This window comes from Canis lupus, chromosome 26 (assembly GCF_048164855.1).
Source record: "Canis lupus baileyi chromosome 26, mCanLup2.hap1, whole genome shotgun sequence".
Lineage (NCBI taxonomy): Eukaryota > Metazoa > Chordata > Mammalia > Carnivora > Canidae > Canis > Canis lupus.
The window spans coordinates 20,596,660-20,616,835 of record NC_132863.1 but is presented as its reverse complement, the minus strand read 5'-3'; the positions used below and the strand labels follow the sequence as shown (position 1 = coordinate 20,616,835).

Sequence of the window (20,176 nt, the reverse complement as noted above, 5' to 3'; positions counted from 1 at the left end):
AAAAGGGAGAGCCCATAAGCAATAGGGTGAGAGAGAAGCAGACACCCTGCTGAGCAGGGAGCCTCCTGTTGGAGTCGATCCCAGGACCCTGGGATCAGGACCTGAGTCAAAAACAGACACTTAGCAGACTGAGCCCCCCTCTCTTACTTTCTTTTGATTAATGTTTGCATAATGTATCTTTTTTCTTCATCCCTTTTACTTTCAGGGTGCCTCTTTCTTTACATTGGAAGTGAGTTTATTATAGTCTATAGTTTTGTTTTTTAAGATTTTATTTATTTATTTATGAGAGAAACAGAGAGAAGCAGAGACACAGGCAGAGGGAGAAGCAGGCTCCACACAGGGAGCCCGATATGGGACTCGATCCTGGACCCTGGGATCACGCCCTGGGCCAAAGGCTGATGCTCAACCGCTGAGCCACCCAGGCACCCCTATTATGGTCTATAGTTGAGTCCCATCTTGTAATCCACTTGGCCAATAAGCTGAGCACTTAAGTGCACTTTTTATTAGGTCTCCTTAACTTCGGTGAATAAAAACAATCTTTTTTGTTTGGAAAAAGGTGATGCTGTACAAGAAGAGCTAGAGGTAGGAAGCAGGGAGATGGGAGATGTGGCATTGAATTCCTCCTGATGATCTGAGATTGAAAATATGAGAGGGAGGAGAGCCAGAGAAAGCTCAAGAGACAGAGACGATATAACAGCCCAGCACGAGGAGGCTTATGTAACAGAAAACTATCTGGATGTCTTTATGCTGAATTTACATGTTAGTAATTGCTTCCCCACCCTTACAAGCTCTCCTCTGAATTTCAGGGGGCTGGGTGCCTGATAATTACATATTGCAGGCTTCTTTGTGACCTAGGGTACAGTTAAGATTTTTTTTTTTTTAACAATTTCTCTCAGTAGTCTCTACACCCAAGGTGGGGCTTGAACTCATGACCCTGAAATCAAGAATTGCATGCTCTGCCAACTGAGCCAGGCAGGAGCTCCAGTTACAGTTAGATTTTGCCAATGGATTTCATAGGTTGGAGATTACAAAGTGGCAGGAAGGGAGAAATTATTCTGTTTCAGGCCCTGGCCATGGCAGGTGACCACAAATGATTATAGGTGGCTGCAGGTGGCCTGTAGCCCCATTTCTAGGTAAAACTCCCTTTTCTCTTTTTAATCATCCAGCTCTTCCAAAACCTTTACATCCAATGTCCAGCATTAAATTTTCCTCTGCTTGACATACCTGAGTGGGCTATTTCCCTGGCAAGACACATTATTTGCCCTTCAGTCTAAAAGAAACGAATCAAACCTTGTCATTTACCAACACTCCAAATTGGCTGGCGAAGCAAATTCAGACGTCCCCAACTGTTCTGTCTTCCTTTTTTGGTCTCTCCTACTTGGGGCTCTCTGTCCATACACCCAAGGTACTTGGTCCACCCCCCATCTACCCTCTGAGAACCTTCATGTATGCCTGTTGAGTCCTTGACATCTGAGTCCCTGCTCAACTGCCATGCTGTATTTCACACAAACGTATGGAATCCCACCTGCACTCCCACAGCAACAGGGCTCCACCTTAGCATCCCTCACACTGCACTGAACTGTCCCCCGTCTTCACTGAGAGTCCCAGGAGGCTGGAAGGGCGCAGTTCGTCCTGGACTCCCTGCATGCTTGGCCCTGAGCACTGCCATGGTGCCTGAGATTGGTTGATGAGTTGCTCAGGTAAGCCCTAGGTTCAAGAAGAACCCGGGCAGGTACACCTTTCCATACCATCTCTCCAGAAGTTAATTGATGAAGGCAAGCATGTGCAGAATAGGATGGGGGAGAAGAGGAAGCTGGGGCCTGGCCCTGGGGCAGGAGCTGGGACACAGAGACCACAGGAAGGCCAGGTGAGGTGCCAAGTAGCTTTAATGAGCCTGAGCACCTCTTCCCCTACTGTGTCCCTCCCCCCTTCAGTTCTGGACAGGTCCAGCCTGCCTGCCGCTCCTGGGCTCTCCACCCAGACATGTCAATGCTTCTGTCCCCGCAGCCGCTCCAGCCGCCTCCGGAGGTCTGGGGGCACCTTGGCCCCAGCTGCAAGCAGCTCTCGAAGTCTCTGTTTGGGAGTCTTCGTGAGGTGGAAATTGCAGGGTACTGGGCCCTCTTCAAAGGGGACCCGGCAGCTCCGGGTGGCAGTATGGTAGCCCTCAGCACTGGCTGTCACCATGTAGTCCCCAGGGGTCAGCAGGCGCCAGTAATCCCCACCCCATGCTGAGAGGAGTGAAGGCCAAGATAAGGATATGGTGATCCTCTGCTTCTGACCCTGACTCAAAGCCCCACCCCCACCCCCCAGCTCCATCATACCCTCACAGCACACCTGTTGTCACATCATGGTTAATCCCATCCACAGCGATGACGGCATCAGCAATCCCCAGCTCTGTGTCTTTGTCTCGCACGACTCCCGTGATGCCCATTCTCACCTATATGGGGATAGGGAAGGGTGGGGTGCTATCAAAACCCTTTCCCCACTGTGTGAGAATGGCACCTGCCCTTCATTCCCTGGCTCTGTTTGGGGCAAACCTGGTGATGGTTATGTCTAGGTTCCTAGGTGGCAATACTCAGGTAAAAATAACTCTCGACCAATAAATTGGATCTGGACTGGGAGAGCTACAAACACCCAGGAGGAAGACCTGTCTTTGGGTTTCCCAAGCTCAGTGACCCTTGATATCAAGTTTGTCATTTTGGAACCCTTGGAAAGTATACTTATGAAGCCATCACAAGACATACAGCTCCTGTGGAAAAGGAGGCATCTATGCCAGCACCCCCTGCCCCTGCACTAGCATTCTGGGTTTCTTCTGGAAACAGCCCTCCCGAGACAGCTCGGGGATAGCTCTATGGACTGGGTTTAGCGGGCTGTGAGTGTGTGGGGTCTACTCCTCCTGGCTCATGATGTCTGAGGCCACCCTGTTGGCGGACTATGCTCTCCATGCTCTAACCCTCCAAGTCCGTCTGATGCCAAGTGTGAGCCAAGGCACATATGAGTCAGATGTTGGGAGGCCCCCCTGATGGGAGCTGCAACCCACAGGGACAGCAGACCACAGCAGTGACACAGATGGGCCTGGGGGGAGGAGGTGGTAGGGATTCAGATCCAACCTGTTCCAGGTAGGTGAGGAGGGCATCTTTGTTGTTCTCCCACTCTTGGGGCAGCTCGTTCTCGTGAGGAAACTTGTCACAGGACAGCTCCACGGTGATTTCAAAGCAGTTGGTATGGAGGTAGCTGAAGTCATTCATACCTAGGGTTATCACAGATACTAGAGCCTGGTGGGGAGGGGCGGGTAGCCCAGCCCTCCGGGTGCCCTCCTCTGTGAGACTCTTCCTGGGGGGAATCCACACCACCAGACTGAGTGGGCTGTCTCACAGGGGCAGCGTTACAGGGACGGGGCTAACTCTATCCTGAGGCACATACTCCCCGGGACTGTGTGCCAGTCAGCGCCGTTGATGATGTTGCCATGCAAGGAGAAGTCCTGGTTGTGGCAGGGTCGGCGGTCCGGGTCCTGCATGGCTCGGTTGGTGCCAGCATAGACGGTGCTAAGCCAGCGGAATACGGAATCATCCGGAGTGGGTGTGAGTTCACGGGCAGCCCACGGGGTCCGAGTCATGTCAAATGGGTAGGACACCACGAGCTCACCCCCATGGAGGTTGGCACTCAGCACAAAGGGAATCCGCTTCATCCACTCAATCACAGCCCGCGTTTCAGGGGCCACCTAGAGAGAGAAAGGTCAGGTAGGGGGGAGACAGAGATGAGTGCCCCTGGGTGGCCCTCCACCACTGCCCCCAGAATACTCACAGTGGCATTGGGCAGGGTGTAGTAGGCGGGCAGTGGCAGGTGGTGGTTGGGGACAGTGTCAGGCACTAGCCCATCATCCTCTGCTTCCCACAGTGGTGTGTTGAGGTCAGCAAAATTATGGTTAAGATCAATGCCCTGGTGGTTCCAGCGGCCCTCTGCCCAGCCCACCAGCTCCGAGCCCTGCCAGGGAAGGGGCTCGTTCAAGCCAAGCAGGCACCAGGGCAGAAGGAGCAGGGTGGCCCTCATGCCAGGTGGCCTACCCGGCGAAACGCAGTCTCATAGCCATCAGGGTTCATGGAGGGCAGCAGGTGAATACGTGTCTCAGTGAGCAGCCGGGTCACTCGTGGGTCCCCTCGCAGGAACTCATGACACAGGAACTGCATCAGGAGCAGGACAAGCTCCCGCCCCAGGGCCTCATTCCCATGCATGCCAGCCACATAGCGCACCTCAGGCTCTCCTGGGAACACAGGGACTCGGCGCTGGCGCATGCCCCCCACCCTTCTCTGTGCCTACCTCTCCCCGCCCAGAACCTGCCAGTACCCAGCTCATGCTCCCCAGGCTGGTCCGACATTTCCATCACATACAGCTTCAGGCCCTGGTGGCTCTTCCCGATGCTGTAGATGCGGGTGATGTTGGGGCACTTCTCGTTCACCTCCTTCATCAGCTGGGTGGTGAAGTGTAGCATAGCATGGGGCATGGGAGGATGGGACCCAAGGGTCAGACCACACGTGGCCGTGGAAGGATTTACACAGATGGGGGCACCACAGCACCATATAGCAGAGCAGAGCAGACCAGAAGGAAGGGTTAGGACAAGGGAGGCACCAAAACCAGGGAAATTAGGGCAGAGTTCAGGGGTCAACAGAAGGGTGAGACAGTGGGGGATGTGGAGACATGAAGACAGTTGTAGTAGATTATGCCCCAGTGGGAAGAGGAGCTAAGATTGGCAGTTCCTCCCTCCTGGCTCATAGGGCTTATGTCTGACCTTCCTCATGGCCTTGTAATTGTGATGCCGGAAGTCCAAAGGATCAGAGGATTCCAATTCGGGGGCCTTAGGGAATAGGTCGTTAGGATCTGGTGGAGAATGAATTCTCCATCAAAGAGGAGTCCATGCTAGAAGTTTTACCCTGCTCATCCAGCCCGTGGCCCACTGTTCACCTGAGATCGGGCAGGCTAGGATCTCTGCCCGGAGGCAAGATGTGCCTCCCTGGAGCCATTTCTGGGGCAGCAGGCGAATGAAGCGGGCTACCTGGGGCTCAGGCAGGAGGTTCAGCACTGGTGTCTCTGGGTCTGAGTTGGCAGGAAACACCTGCGGGCATCAAGTCTTTTGGTGGGACTGCTAAAAACCCAGCAGCCTGTCCAGACCAGAGAAAGAACTCCGGCCTCTAAGCTCATCACCAAACCTATCCTGATGGGCTCAGCCAGAGACTTGCACTGTACGTCAACCCCAGACCCCCTGCCCATGGGCAGCCTAGGCAGCTTGGTCACAGCTTATTAGACCAATCTGGCCACAGGACTCAGGAGCAGCCAGTCCTAAAGCTGGCCAGGCCCTGCATTGTAGCCTGGTATAAAAAGGAGTCCATGAGATGGGAAAGCCAGAGCCACGAGGAGGTGAGAAGGGATACAAGGTGGTGAGGCCCATCACCAGAAAGGGGGTTCCAGCAGGAAGTTGGGGCATAAGTGGGACCCTCCCGATGGAGAAAGGGAGATGCGGTTATGTTCTAAAGCAGCTTAGCCCTCAAGGCTGCCTGGTGAGTGCTACCCATTCTGACAACCCCTTCTCCTGGAATGCCAAGCAGACATCTATTCCTTGACGTCGGAGCAGCCCCAGTCCAGTCAGGATCCTATAGTGGGCCCCAACCACCATGGCACCACTCACCGCATCCGTCCCACTGCTACGGTTCCTACTCCCCCACCACGTCTGACTGTCATTGCTGAACTGGACCTTGTATGATGTGACCCAGTCGTACCTGGCAGGGAGCAAGGTAGAGATTATCAGTGACCCCAGGACTCCCACCGCAACCCTTCTCATTCTGTCCATACTTCCTGGACTGGGCTGGCCTGCCTCACCTCCAGACAGAGTTCCTGCCCTGTGTGATAATGCCTGAGAAGCGGGTGGGGTGCCTAGCATCCACCTGAAACCACGGCTCAGTATCCTGCTCCTCAGCACACCAGGCCCCGTCATACAGATCGCCGTCCTCCAGGCCTGACTGTGAGCACAGGACATGGTGATCAGATCCAAGTGAACAGTATAGAGTGGTCTGGGCTGGGGGCTGGGGGCTGGGGAGGGAGGAAGTTCCTAGGAGGCGCCCTGCTCAGAGCCAGGGCTGCTGACCTGGATGTTGAGCCGTCCCCGGTGTGGTCCAAGACCAAAGGACTGGCTGCTGGATGCCTCGAGCTGGCTATCCGAAACTCGCAGGGACTCCAGGCCCAAGGGGGGGCAGCCTGGGGCAGGGGCAGAGCAGTGAGACAGGACCAGAGAGAGAGTGGTCAGGGCAGGTAAGAAGCCGAGTCCATGCCTGCCCAAGTGCTGGGCAAGCTGGGGGCATGCCTATGCCCATGAGGCCGAAAGTGATGTTAGTATGTGGCCCAGGGGCTGCAAGTCTGGGAAGGGTCCCTGGAGTAGCAGTACCTGGTTCCTGCTCCTCTAGGGGGTCAAGGGCTCCTGCAGGGGTGGTGGTCACCGGAGGCTTGGCAGTCACCAGGGGTCCAGGACGAGTTAGCTTCTTTCGTTTCTTCATAATGATCTTCTTCTTCTTGACAATGCGAATCCGAACATGCTGTTCTGAGGTCCCTGGGGACCAGGGAGGCAGAGCACCAGGGGAGGGAAGAATGCCAGAGGGAATCATCTGCCAGCCTAAGAAAGCATGCCAGTCCTTGGCAGCACCCCCATACCCGGTATCCAAAGACCTTAGCATGGACTTAACATCTGACTCCCACCTGCCTCTCCCACCACTTCCCTGGCTCCTTCTTGACATGACTACATGTTTGGCCAGCCTGGTCTCTGAACCTCTCCAGTGGAGAGCTACACCCAGTCACTAACAGAGAACTAACTATTTGGTTCCTCCAAAGAGCTGAGTTTGGGTTTTTCTTTTTTAAGATTTTATTTATTTATTAGAAACACACACAGAAGCAGACATAGGCAGAGGGAGAAGCAGGCTCCCCTCAGGGAGCCCAATGTGGGACTCGATCCCCAAACCCCAGGATCATGCCCTGAGACGAAAGCAGAGCTTAACCGCTGAGCCATCCAGGCATCCCTGAGTTTGTTTCTTTATCTGCAGGCCTTGGCCTTGGCTGACCCTCTCCATCATCCCCCGGATCTTATTGCCTAATTCCCATTCTTTGAATTTCAGCCCAGGAATCTTCCTTAGCCCTAGACCCAATCTCATGTTCCAAAGCCCTGATCTGCCTCTATTGCTGCATCTGCCCTCTGGGCTGAGATGTCCCATCCTCAGACTGTCTGCCTAGGTGCCCAGACTTTCCACGGCTGGGCCTGTGTCCTGCTTGCCCTGCAGTACAGGGCCTTGAACAGGGCGGAAGTCACTGGTTCCCCACCAGAGTTCCCCACGCTCTGCAGATACCTCCAGAAAGCGCTGCACATTTACCTACCTGGAGACCCATGCCTTTCCCCATACTGTGTCCTTCTTGTTTGCCCTCCCTCTTTAGCTCCTCCTGACTCAGAGATACCCGCTTTTCAGGACCCAGTTTCACTCGCCTCCTCTGAGAAGCCCTCCTTGATTGCCAGCCCTTTGCCTTCCTCATCTCTGTACTTGCATCTGAAGTCAGAAAGTGAGGCAGCCGGCCTCTCTCCCACCCCTCACAGTGCCCCATTCCTCCAGGCAGCGCTAGCAAAGACCACTCTCCCCACCTTGCTCTCCATCTTTCCTTCCCGCCCCTGCCCTCAGGCTCTGTCCTTAGGTCTAGTTCTGCACCTTCTACCCTCAGGGCTTTTGTCTGTCCCTCTTTCTCCCCTTCTCCTGGCTCTGGTCTCAGTTTCCTCATCCGTGAAAAGGGAAGGTTTGGGGCTGGAAGAGGCAGCCTCCTACTGGCTCCCTCCCAGGACTGCTGACTTGCTCTGGCCGGGAACTGGGGCTGCTGAGTCAGCAGCCGTAGCAAGGGACGGGGAGGGAGGGTGGGAGGGAGGAGTGTGTGTGTGTCGGGGAAGGGTGGGCACACAGGCTCCGGGCAGGGAGTGTGTGAGCGTGTGTGCGCGTGTGTGAGCGTGTGTGTCGGGGAAGGGTGGGCACACAGCGGCCAGGGGAGGAGGGTAGCCCGAGAAGCGGGCCCTCGGTCGGGGCGCTCACCGTTACTCTTCCCCGCGGGCGGCTGTACCGGGCTGCTCTGCGGGGCCAGGGTCGAGCCCCGGGCCTCGGTGGCAGCGGGAGGCGCAAGTCCCAGCACCGAGGTGCCAGGCGCCCCCAGACCCGGACCGACGGCAGGCGCGAAGGCGGCCAAGGCGAGCAGGAGACCCCACATGGCGGGGTCCGAAGGTGGGGACGCGCTGGGTCCGCGGCGGCCGGTGGGTTCGTCTCTTCCTGCCCGGTGCTCTGGAGCCCCCCGCCCCTTCCTGCCGCCGCCACACGCCCCCTGCGGCTCCGCCCGCCCACAGCCCTCTAGCTGGCCCGGGACCCGGGAGGGGAGGGGAGGGGAGGGGAGGGGAGGGCCCGGGCGGAGCGCGGGAGGCGGACCCCCGAGCGGCCACCCCCGGTCCCCGCACCCACCGCCCCCGCCCCGCCCCTCCGGCGTCCCCAGCTCGCCCGCCCCTCTCGTGCGCTGCGCTCTGCAGTCCGCGCAGCCCCTCGGCACCCCTGCCTGGTTTCACCAAACCCTGTGAGGCGCCTGGCCCACAGTGGGCGCCTGCTTCGCACCGCGCGCCGTGCCAGGCGCTTTGCACGTGGCCTCTCAGTCCAACCTCATTTTGCAAACCGGTAAACTGAGGCGCAGAGCGCCCAACGGAGGTGGCCGCGGTAGCAACGCTGAGAATTTTGGGGGAGGAAACAACTCCAGAGGGAAATCCATCCAGAGCCAGAAGTCCCCTCCCAGGGCGGATGGGACAAAAGGAAGAGGGGAAACTGAGGCGCGGGATGGGGCGGGCTGCGGGGAGGAGGGAGGACTACCCCTCCAGGGATTCTTCTGAAAGACGACCCTAGGGGCCCAGCCCGAGGCGGCCCTTCCCACCGCCAACCCCATCCCCCCGGCCCCGCCTCTCTTCTCTCCTCCTTCCCGTCCCCTCCCCTACTCCTTTGCTCGCCGGGCTGCCACGTTCCGGGCTTACATAACTTGAGGAAAGAAGCCGGAGCAGATACCCGGCCCGCTGGGCCCGGAGGTGGAGGGACCGAGGCCCGTTGTTCGCCAGTCCCGCCCTCCCCGCAGCCTCCCCGACCCGTCTCAGTCTCCTCCGGTGGCAGGCAGCCGGGGGGCTCCGCTGGCGGGGTGCCCCACATCGAGGATTCCGGAGCGCAGGTCCCTTCCCCATCCGGCTGCCTAGCCCCCTTTGATTCCCCGACGCCAGGTAGCCTCCCAGAGGGAAGGAAATGCGTCCACTGCGCCCCTCTGGCCTGTGCTTTGTCCTTGCAAAGAGCCCGCGGCCAAGAGAAGCGATGCCAGGTGGCCAGGAATCCTCTGGAGTGTGTGCCCCCCTTAGCAAATACTTTTTTGCGGGGCCTCTATATCAACTATTTGAATCACCCCAGGTCACCGTTCTGGCGGCCCAATCTCATATGATTTTTCGAAAGATCCCACTTTGTACCCCTGGAACTAGATCCCACCACCAGCAGGGGCAACCTCAGAGACGTGAGTCCCAGAGCCCCTGGAGGCATCTGGCCCTACCCAGGCACTCTGTATAGAGAGCCCCAAAAGGGAGTGACAGGTCAGGGGCAGAAAGAGTACTGTACACTGAGGCTTCACGGGAGTAGGAGGGCAGGACAGGCTCCAGGAGAGCTGGAAGTGGGTCTGAACAGGTCCTGAGGGCTGCTCCCCCTTCCTCCAAAGCCCAGTCTGGCCACTTCTCTGTCTCTGGCCTCAACCTCACCAAAGTTTGACAGACAGTGTGAGGAGGGGAGGGGGCACCTGGCCAGGACATTTCAGCCTCCTGAGGCTCTCACCCACAGCACCTAAATCAGGTCAGATTCCTCCTAGCTGAAGTCCCTGGAGGCTCACATGCAAGGTCCTTCGTGATAAAGTTCTTCTCCACCCACATCTTTCCCACCTCATGGACCCTGGCTCATATGCCTCCAGCCAGCCACACTGGCCTTCTAGCAATCCCTCTGATGCACCAGACCCTTCCAGCCTCATGGCCTTTGCACTAGTTCACTAAGTTTGCATCCTTATCATACAGATTGCTTTTTGGTGTCACCTGACACTGCCTTTGCTGGCCATTCTGATGAAAGTAAGCCCCATCCTCTACACACACTATCCTTTCACCCTGTTTTATTATTGTTTTCAAAGGCACTCAAGATTGAGATTATCTTGTTTTGTTATGTGTTCATTGTCTGGGTCCTCATCCCCAGCAAAGGTAAGCAACACTCCAGAAGAGCTTTTTGTACCCAAAAGTTCACAGCTCATGGCCAGTCCCTACTTAGTGCCCAAAAAGTATCTGTGTGGGGGTACCTGGGTGGCTCACTAGGTTAAGCATCTAGCTCTTGGTCTTGGCTCAGGTCATGATCTCATGCATCATGAGATCAAGCCCCAGGTCAGGCTCTGCACTTAGTGGGTAGTCTGCTTGAGATTCTTTCCCTCTAGACCTCCCCATACTTGCTCACTTGTGCGCATGCACGTTCTCTCTCTCTAATAAATAAATAAATCTTTTTTTTTTTTTTTTTAAATATCTAACAGGGGTGCCTGGGTAGCTCAGCAGTTACCTGGGTGGCTCAGCAGTTGATCATTTGCCTTCTGCTCAGGTCCTGATCTCGAGGTCCTGGGATCAAGTCCCACATCGGGCTCCCCCGAGAGAGCCTGCTTCTCTCTCTTCCAATGTCTCTGCCTCTCCCTGTGTCTCTCATGAATAAATAAATAAAATCTTTTTTTAAAAAAGTATCTATGTAATATATTCAAGGTTAGAGAGGACCAAGCAGACCTGAGGGAAGCTGACTCTCCCCAACAGTGCCAGGTTCTGTGGGAGAGATGATAGGCCATAAACAGGGAGACCTGCCCCCCAAGGGACTGGCAGGATGGAGCATGCTGGCCATCCCCTGCCAAGCTCTCAGGGGCTCAGATCTGTGGGATGCTAGTACCTCTCTGTCCCCTGTGCCCCCTCACCCTTCTTCTCACCTCTCTTAATCCCTTGCCTCTCTGCCCTATTACAACTTTCAGGGCCCCTTCATATCCCTCTATGTCCCCTGAGTGCCTCAGAGCCTCCCTATACTCCTTCATTACTTCCTTATCCCCTCAGGTACGTTCCCACCTCTGTTGCTGTCTTTGGTCCTTTCGACTTGGTTCCTTGAGCTGCAAAGCTGCCAGGCCAGGAGGCAGGCTCTAGAGGCGGCAGCTCCAAGGCTCCAGTGGCAGGTCTACACTCAGATACTGGTGCAGTCAGATCTCTAGTCTCAGGAGCCAGGTAGAGAATCTGTCGTGGCCTCATGTGGGTGAGAATATGGTGCAAAGCACATGTGAGCAGGACTGAGCTGGACTGGGTGGAGATAGCAGCCCAAAAGGGATTTGGGTTTAAGGGATGGCCAGGAACTCTCCTGCCAGCTCTCCAGGGTGGTGGGGTGGCTCAAGGTGGAGAGGAGAGCCAACTTTGGCATCGCCTAGGCTCCATTTCACACCTGCTTCTGCTGTTTGTTTTGTGTGGGTATCCTTAGACAGTAATTTGCTCTCTGAGCCTCTGTTTCCTCATCTGTAAAATGGGGATGATAATATCTTAGCCCCAGGGTTTTGGTGGTGATGAAGTGAGAAAATATGTGGTTCCTCGGGGGCGCAGAGGCTAACCAGATGAATTAAAGGTGGGAAAACAGCTTCATACTGTCCTCTTTTTTTTTTTTTCTTTTTTAAGATTTTATTTATTTATTTGAGAGAGTGACAGAGCAAGCATGAACAAGGTGGTGGGGGGATGGGCAGAGGGAGAGGGAGAAGCAGACTCCCCTCTGAGCAGGGAGCTGATGCGGGGCTTGATCCCAGCATCCTGGGATCCTAACCTGAGCCGAAGGCAGATGCTTAACCACCTGAGCCACCCAGGCGCCCCATTTTTTTAAATTTTTTTAATTCATGAGAGACACACAGAGAGAGGCAGAGACATAGGCAGAGGGAGAACCAGGCTTCCCTTTGGGGACCCCGATGCGGAACTCCATCCGCAGGACTCTGGGATCATCACCTGAGCCAAAGGCAGATGCTTAACACCACTGAGCCACCCAGGTGTCCCTCATACTGTCCTCTTATTCCCACATATATGGATGGAATAAAACAATATCAAGAAAAGAAAGGAGGTTATGTGTCTGGCTGTACAAAGAGAGAGGTAGTGAAATCTACTGCCTGCTGGATCTGCCAGTCTTCTGTCCCTGGTGCTGGGCCAGAACTCACTCTGCACTAGGGGCTCTCCCTATGATGCAAGTGAGCATTGATGGGGACTCCCTCCCATGGACCTACATGCACTGGGAGGCATCTCCCCACATGACCATCCTCTGCTCACTACCTCCCCCAGCTATCTCTCTTTTGTGCATCAAAGTCCATGAGAGCCCTGCTTCTCAAAGTGTGGCCAAGGACCAACAGCACCGCATCCCCTGGGCGCTTGTTAGAAATGCAGAATCCCACCCCAGACCTACTGAATCAGAATCTGCATTTTAACAAGATCTCCAGAGAATTCAACCCCAGGAGATTCGTGTGCACATTAAAGGCTGAGCAGCACTAGGTGGAGATTTAGAACACCTCCATCTAAAATGCATGAGATTCACAGCTTTCAAGTTTGATGGTGTTTGATGTTGTCACTGCAAATTTTATCTGAAGCTACAGAGCACATCCACATAACATTTGGAAATTGGTATTTCATTCATCCTGGGAGAGTATATTCCTGATCTCTACAATATGACCCTATATTAATTTTCTTTCTTTTTAACTAAATCATTTAACCAAAATACTACAGAACACAGTTTTATTTATTTTTTTTTTTATTTTTTTTTTTTTTAGAACACAGTTTTAAAGGTAAACCACATTTAAGCTTGCAATAGAAGATTCTTTTCTATGCTTCTCCATTCCCAGATCAACCACTTTTAATTCTGTTATTTCTCCTTGTATTTATCTTTATACTTCTATTGCTACTTCTTTAATTTTTCTATGTCTAAATGTTATCTGTAGGTTTCCTGCTATGGAATTAAATATTTCACTTTCCTACCACCCTCCTCCACACATATATTCAAGTACACAAGCACAGTCTTTCCATCTTCCCGAAGAGCTAAGTCATTGAAGTCCATATTCAGTGCTTATATTATGACCATGTAAATACTATTGTTCAACTTTTTGTGTTCCCTGTAGTTAGCAATTTTTTTTTAAGATTTTATTTATTTGGGGCAGCCCCGGTGGCCCAGCGGTTTAGCGCCGCCTTCAGTCCGGGGTGTGATTCTGGAGACCTGGGATTGAGTCCCACGTCAGGCTCCCTGTATGGAGCCTGCTTCTTCCTCTCTCTCTCTCTCTCTCTCTCTTTTTCTCTCTCTCTCTCTCTCTCCCTGTCATGAATCTGTCATGAATAAATAAATAAAATCTTAAAAAAAAAGATTTTGTTATTTGTTCATGAGAGAGAGAGAGAGAGAGAGAGGCAGAGACACAGGCAGAGGGAGAAGCAGGCTCCACGCAAGGAGCCCGATGTAGGACTCGATCCCAGGGCTCCAGGATCACGACCTGGGCCGATGGCAAGCACCCAACTGCTGAGCCACCTAGGCATCCCGGGAGTTAGCAATTACTTTGTTTTAGCATTTGCTTGGTTTTCTACACATCAATTACTAATTTAATCCCAAAGCAACCAACAGAACTGAACATTTATTTTGAACATATCTAAAAACTGCAGACAATCTCATTTTCTTCTGGAGACATCCCTCCTGGAGCATCTTGCTTTTGATTCCAGGTTAGGTTGTTTTCTTTCTTCACTTGGAAGCACAGCTGACATCTTGAGCCTTTCTCATCATTGCTTTCCTGTGTTTAGCCTCATTTCTTTCTTTCTTTTTTTTTTTTAAAGATTTTATTTATTCATGAGAGACACACACACAGAGAGAGGCAGAGACACAGGCAGAGGGAGAAGCAGGCTCCATGCAGGGAGCCTGACATGGGACTCCATCCTAGGTCTCCAGGATCATGCCCTGGGCTGAAGGCGGTGCTAAATCGCTGAGCCACCCGGGCTGCCCTAGCCTCATTTCTTGACTCCCATATTGTCCTCTTAGTTTAATGCCTTGTTTTGCTGAAGCACATCCTCCAGTAGCTTTCTAGGAAAGAGTGTATGTGAGGTCAAATTTTTAAGAACTTGCATGGCTTAAAATGTCTTTCTTCTACTTTCATACTTGATCATCATGTGGACAAATACATGTTCTTAGGTTGGAAATAATTTTCTCAGAATTATGCAGGCATTGCTTTTTACTCTGGCAAGAGCCAGAGCAAAAGCAATCAATGAATGATCCCAAGGGCCAGGGGTATGGGTTCTATGCCAGTGATGTCAAGTCCACCAGCCTTGAGTCTTTGGACAGTGCCTACTAGAGACAGATATGCTGCCTAATTCTTGCTGTCTCCTCTCTTTGGGGCTGTATGACCACAGTTCCCTTCCCCCACCCCCATTAGTTTTCCTTCAAAGTATGATAAGTGGACAAGGACTCTTGTTAGTTATGATCCATTTCCATTCTTGCCTCTCAAGTCACTAAAGTGAGATGTGCTGGAACCTCCGTAGGTTCAGATTACCATGGAGATAGGTTTCCTTTTCAGATGATCAATCCCTTCCTTTTATGTTCATTTTCCTTACTTTCATCCTCAGAGTTACTTTAACTTCCAGATTGTGAGTTATTATGTCACCGCTCTTCATATTCACATTATATATGCCATTTCTGGAATTCCAGTATCTGGAACACTTCCCACAAACCACAGGCTTAGAAACAGCCCCCTCCTGCCCCACCCTGTAGCAGTCCCCTGGGAGTCCAGCTCCAGAAAGTCTCAGGGTACTTCCTGGCAGAGCCTATCTCTGCATTTCAGGGCTGCAGTCCTGAAAATTCCCCCACAAGGCATCAGCCAGCTCTCAGGGGAGAGACAGCTGCCGACAGGAAGATTGAATAATTGTCCCTGGACACAGAGCTCTGGGAACCCGCAGGAGAAAGAGAGCGGCCCTTCCTCTCTTACCCACGTGGTGATGGGGTTAGAATGCCTTCCTGGTAACTCAGATCCTCTTGGGGAGTCCTGGGGGCAGAGAATTCACCAAGGCAAGAGGATGAGTCTTAGTTCTCAGAAATCATGACTCCCTTCTGGCTAAGCCTCACCTAAGATACCAGCTGCTTAGGAGGTCAAAACCAGCCACAGCTCCCTCTGTACCCCAGAGCCCCACCTGGCAATAGGTCACAATGTCCCAGCTGCCCAGTCCCATAACAGCTGACTGAAGTAGCAGGTGAGGAGGGTGTGGTGAGTGAGTGTGTGGGGAGGCGGAGATTCCCACGCAGTTTACTCTCGAGTGTCTGTCAGGGCCCCACCCGGTCCCACATACCTACCCACCCCAACTCCCTCCCAGCACTAGTCCTTCCTGTCATCTCCACCTCCCTCTATGACCCAGCTTTGCTTGCCCAGGCCCAAAGGCCCTGCTTATCCTATCCCAGTCCCTCCCAGGGGCCTGAGTGCTGGGGAGGGGTCGAATAGTCCAGTAAGTCCATGTATGTCTCCCCGGGGCCTTAGCCCGGCCCAGCTCTGGGACAGTGTCCTAGGGCTGGGGGCACTGGGACTGACAGTTCGGGCAGTCTTTTCCACGGCTGGCCCAGTCTTGCTGCTGCTGCTGCTGCTGCTACTGGTCAGCTTCCTGACCTTCGACCTGTTCCACTGGTAAGTGTGCAGCAGCCTGGCAGGTGGCAGGAGTAAGCAGGGAAACAAATAGTCAATTTCCGGAAGCCCAGCTGTCACCCTGTCTCTCCACAGCCCCGCAGGCCCCGTCCAACCACAGCACATACTTCTCACAGGCCAGAGTCAGGGGGCCGGTGAGGGCCCAGGACTGCAGGAGGCTGTACTCCTGCCTACGGTGGCAGTCACGGGACAACTCAGCCCCCAGGAGGCTCTGCTACTGCTGCTCCTGAGCCTGGGGCTACTCCTGGGAGCCTGCAGCGTGCCCTTGGCCCTGCTTGGCCTGGCTTTCTACCTCCATCCTTGGATCTGAGTGCCCTCCAGAAATACACTGGCAGTGTTGCTTCCCCAGATCGCCTTTCCTCTGTTGTGGGTGGAGCAGGCAGGAGGGTACCCCTTTATCTCCAGTCTGAACCACAGGGGACCTTCAGCTCCACAATGTGGACAGTGGATACCCGGGTCTGAGTCTGAGGACAGCAACAGAAGGTGAGCTAAGGGACGGGGGTCCAGGGCAGGATGTGGCAGCCATCTCCGAGTTTGTGGGTTGGGAGGTGGCCATTCTGGCCTCCTCTGTGGTTCTAGAGTATCAGTGTCCAGAAAGACTCACAGGAGAGCAGAGTAGGACTGGATATCAGTTAGTAGGGTAGGAACCAGGATCTGGAGGGGGCTTCCCACAAGAAAGCATGACAATCTGCATCAGTGGGCTCACCAGCACCCCCTGGCAGCCTGGAGGGTCCGTGGAAAGGGATTCAGGTGAGTCTTACATCCTGCAGTGACTCCTCTCTTGGTTGGACCCCACCCCTACCCGGGTCACAATAGGGATCTGGTGGGGGGGAAGGGGGGACAGAGGGACAGCAGGGGCTCCACTCTGGCCGCTAGGCCGTCCTAGGTGCTGCAGGAAGCAACATGACTTAGGTGGTTCTGCCCAGAGGTAAGCCCCAGGCCCTGGCTCAAAGCCTCACCCCACCCGTGCTGGTTACCCTCCTGCCCCTGCCTCCTGCCCCCCACCTGCCCTGAGGTCCCAGGCATCTCGGGGCTGCTCCTGCAGCTGGCCTGGCCCTCTCCCCAGGTGTACCAGCCAGGATGCAGCAGCCCCAAGTGGAGACAGGTGCCATCGGGGCCGGCGAGGGGCCGCAGCAGGCAGTGCCCTGGTCAGCCTGGGTCATGCGGCAGGCCTGGGTGCGCTGGTGCATGTGCCACATGCCTCGGAGCTGGGCCCAGTGGTGGACCACATCGGGCTGGCGGCAGCCACTCCAGCGTGTGCTGTGGGGGCTGGAGGGGATCCTCTACCTGCTGCTGGCGCTGATGCTATGCCACGCGCTCTTCACCACCGGCTCCTACCTGCTGAGCTCCTTGTGGCCTGTCGTGACTGCAGCGTGGCGCCATCTGCTGCCAGCTGTCCTGCTGCTGGTGCTCAGCGCCCTCCCTGCCCTGCTCTTCACGGCCTCCTTCCTGCTGCTTTTCTCCACGCTGTTGAGCCTCGTGGGCCTCCTCACCTCCATGTCTCACCCAGACTACACTCAGGACTTGGACCAATAGAAGGGCAACCCCATCCCGCTGCCTGTGTCTGTTGAGCCCTGGGGAGGGGGAGGCCCCAGACCTCCCATCCCTAGCACTGCTCGGGCCATGTGTGATGTTGCTAAAGCTGGCAGGGTAGACTAGCCTGACCTCTGGGCACCTTCCCCAAGCCAATGCTACAGGTACTTGGTGTGGGGCATTGGGGGCTTTGAGAAGGGACAGGGCAGAAGGGTTAGCCAGGGGCAGAGCTCGGCCAAGCCACTGAGAGTTCCCACAAGGCTGTAGTGACACCACTAGGGCTCCCTTAGCAACTGGCAGCAGCTTTTTCTTGCAGCTGCTCAGCTGTCTCAGCTGCGGACTCAGTTGAGAATTTCTAGTTCGGTAGCCCTGACTGGCCATTCCTTTCACTAACCCCCCAACCCCCGCTCTTTCCCCAGGCTCTAGAAAGAGCCCACTGACAGAAACCTACCTGGGAGAAGGCCGTCCAGAAGTCCCATGAGACCTCAACTAACACCTCTCGCTCCTTTCTGCTCAGGCATCCCCCACTCCCTAGACTTCTTCCCTTCTGCCTTGGTGAGCATCCCTGAGTCTGGGAGGTGGGCCACTACTAGGGTAGTGAGGATCCCAGAAGAGACCTACTCTAAGTTTCCTAAGGTCTGTTATGGAAAAATGAACAAGAAGTCCCATTTCCTCACTTAAACAATGTGCGGCCATGGCCAACCAATTCTTTTGAATCTCCATGATAAGTGAGTCTCAACCCTGTCATGGGGTCATTGTGAGTCAAAGGCAATACCTATGTGTGAAGTACTTCGTAAAGACCAGAGAGCTGTAAGATATTATACTGAAGCCTAAGAATTAATGTGTAGGCTCAAAAGGCCTTTTGACCCTGAAGGTGGTTGGAAGAGCAGGAAGCTTCCCCAGGCCTTCAGAGAAATGCTCTGTCATGCATACAGTTTCAGCCCTCCGATGGCAAACAGGGGCGGGCGGGTGTGGACGAGATGTAAGAGGTCATGTGACATGAAATCTCAAAACGTGCACATGTTGAGCTCTTCTGATTGTGAAATGCTTGGGGCTGGGGCCTGGCACCTGGAAACGCCTGGACAGATGTGCGTGTGGAGAAAGCAGAGCCCATGGGTTTCTGAAGCTGACCTGATTAGCCGCTCACAGCTCAGGAAGGTCTTAGAAGGTGGCATCCCTTCATGTCCAGCATCCTGGCTCTTCACATACCCGCTAACTCTCCAAACAAAACCTGTTATTACTGAGTAAGGCACATGGTAGATAGCTTTACCCACAGCTGAGACCCACCTAACAGACCCCACCCAGATCCTGACCCCTCTGGATATATCTAACCGTAAAACTTCTGCTCCTGAAGCCCTAGAACTAAAGTTTCTTTTTTCTGCTAAACATTCAGGCCATGAGGACCAACTCCTAGAACCGAAGTTTATTTTTGCTAAAACCCACTTGCTGTGGAGTTGCACAAGTATTCAGGCCACTGGTCAGATGCCTTCAGCATCGGTGCCTGAAAACCCCAGGCCCGGTCCTTCCATCCCGTTTTCTTGTGGTTCTCCCTCAGATGTGGCCTAGTCATAAAGGTAAGGCAGGACATGGAGATGGTGGAGCCTCATGGTTAGCATGGGCTCTGGTGTATTGGCTGAGGATGGGCTTGAATCCCAGCACTGTTACCTTTTAGCTCCATGGCCTTGGTCTTGAACTTCATGTTCCTCAAGGATAAAACCAAGGCAAGAACACCTGTTTAAAGCCAGGATGCCAATCTTGGGTCTCTCATTGACTTGGCTGGGCATTGCGAGCCAGGGACATCACTTCAGAGTCTTGGGGCCACTCTGATTAAGGGAGACAGGAGGTTTGGCCCAGACCAGGCACACTGTAGGGGTCAGGGGAGGAAGCAAGGAGAAGGCCTTCTTCCCATCCCCACATAAATATAGGCCTTCCAACCTCCTGATCTGCTGGTAGAGGTTGTACAGCCAGACTGGAGAGGTGATGGGCAATATTAATCAAATTAGATCAATACATACTCTGTGACCCAGAAATCCAGAATGAATTCTCATAGAAGCCCATAAGGGCCTTGTTCCCCAGAGTGGTTCCACCAGGACCAGAAGTATAGGTATCACCTGGGAGCTGGCTAGAAATGCAGTCTCAGGCCCCACCCAGGCCTGTTGAATCAGAGCCCACATTTTAACAATATCCCAGGTAACACACATGCACACAAATGTTTGAGAAGCACTGCATAAAGGGATATATTCGAGAGTGATGATTGTACTCTTGGTGGTGGCAGGAGATGGGAGAGGTAAAATAAGGTGGATGAGCACAGCGGTTAGAAGGAGAGGAAGATATTAATATTGATTTTGAAATCCTAGCACTGAGTGAAAAGAAACTTGAATGAGAAATAATCCAATTCCTTTTACACAAATTTAAAATGCATGCCAGCAAAACATTTTTTTGTTTTGTTTTTCCAATAACACGTGAAAACAAAAGATAACAATGAAATGACCAACTCTAGGGGCGAGGCAAGAGGGAGTGGAGTATGCAGATCAAAGGGAAGTGAGGGGCCTCGGTATCAGGAACGGAATTCCCGAAATTCCTTTAAATGTAGATAAAGTTACTCATTCAGAGTTAAAAGTCTTAAAAATGCAAGCCTGGGGCAAATGAACTGGCCGGAATGAAGGAGTTCTAAACCTTTACGATGTGGGCCTAGAAGGCAGAGCTGCCCCTCCGGCCTGAGTGACCCGGACGGGGACGGCTGAGTTGCCTTTGCCTGGCCTCCCCGCCGCTGCGCGCGGCCTGCTCTGCTGGGGTGGGGGTGGGGGTGGGACCCAGTTACCCGCGTGACCCG

At 53.9% G+C, this 20,176-nt stretch overlaps 3 protein-coding genes and 1 long non-coding RNA gene across 13 annotated transcripts; 2 read left to right on the top strand and 2 right to left on the bottom strand.

The window, feature by feature from the left end:
* Positions 1–1,878: 1,878 nt before the first annotated feature.
* CPXM1 (carboxypeptidase X, M14 family member 1) lies at positions 1,879–16,599 on the bottom strand. 8 transcript variants are annotated; one of them, XM_072800289.1, is made up of 16 exons: positions 15,918–16,599; positions 15,700–15,808; positions 15,106–15,162; positions 6,434–6,595; positions 6,137–6,246; positions 5,872–6,011; positions 5,681–5,771; positions 4,960–5,110; positions 4,787–4,875; positions 4,345–4,468; positions 4,065–4,261; positions 3,805–3,984; positions 3,424–3,721; positions 3,111–3,250; positions 2,335–2,437; positions 1,880–2,228 (listed from the first exon to the last, which is right to left on the bottom strand). In XM_072800289.1, the coding sequence occupies exons 4-16, from the start codon at positions 6,540–6,542 to the stop codon at positions 1,987–1,989; spliced, it is 1,974 nt and encodes a 657-aa protein (XP_072656390.1). In that variant the 5' UTR covers positions 6,543–6,595; positions 15,106–15,162; positions 15,700–15,808; positions 15,918–16,599; the 3' UTR covers positions 1,880–1,986. The 8 variants fall into 8 exon arrangements, with proteins under 8 accessions (XP_072656387.1, XP_072656390.1, XP_072656395.1 ...); XM_072800294.1 differs by having other exon boundaries at positions 16,415–16,599; XM_072800288.1 differs by having other exon boundaries at positions 15,308–16,599.
* On the top strand, positions 15,358–18,049 carry C26H20orf141 (chromosome 26 C20orf141 homolog). The gene is made up of 3 exons (XM_072800298.1): positions 15,358–15,792; positions 15,886–16,293; positions 17,763–18,049. Exons 1-2 carry the CDS (start codon positions 15,521–15,523, stop codon positions 16,118–16,120), a joined length of 507 nt encoding a protein of 168 aa, XP_072656399.1. The 5' UTR covers positions 15,358–15,520; the 3' UTR covers positions 16,121–16,293; positions 17,763–18,049.
* Positions 16,157–17,359, top strand: TMEM239 (transmembrane protein 239). 3 transcript variants are annotated; one of them, XM_072800297.1, is made up of 2 exons: positions 16,157–16,293; positions 16,877–17,359. In XM_072800297.1, the coding sequence occupies exon 2, from the start codon at positions 16,891–16,893 to the stop codon at positions 17,344–17,346; it is 456 nt and encodes a 151-aa protein (XP_072656398.1). In that variant the 5' UTR covers positions 16,157–16,293; positions 16,877–16,890; the 3' UTR covers positions 17,347–17,359. The 3 variants fall into 3 exon arrangements, with proteins under 3 accessions (XP_072656398.1, XP_072656396.1, XP_072656397.1); XM_072800295.1 differs by having other exon boundaries at positions 16,292–16,560; XM_072800296.1 differs by lacking the exon at positions 16,157–16,293 and adding an exon at positions 16,595–16,738.
* Positions 18,050–18,757: 708 nt separating the features above from the next.
* On the bottom strand, positions 18,758–19,484 carry LOC140618195 (uncharacterized). Its single transcript, XR_012018375.1, has 3 exons — positions 19,359–19,484; positions 19,009–19,166; positions 18,758–18,905 (listed from the first exon to the last, which is right to left on the bottom strand). It is a non-coding gene; the product is annotated as an uncharacterized lncRNA (long non-coding RNA).
* Positions 19,485–20,176: the final 692 nt, after the last annotated feature.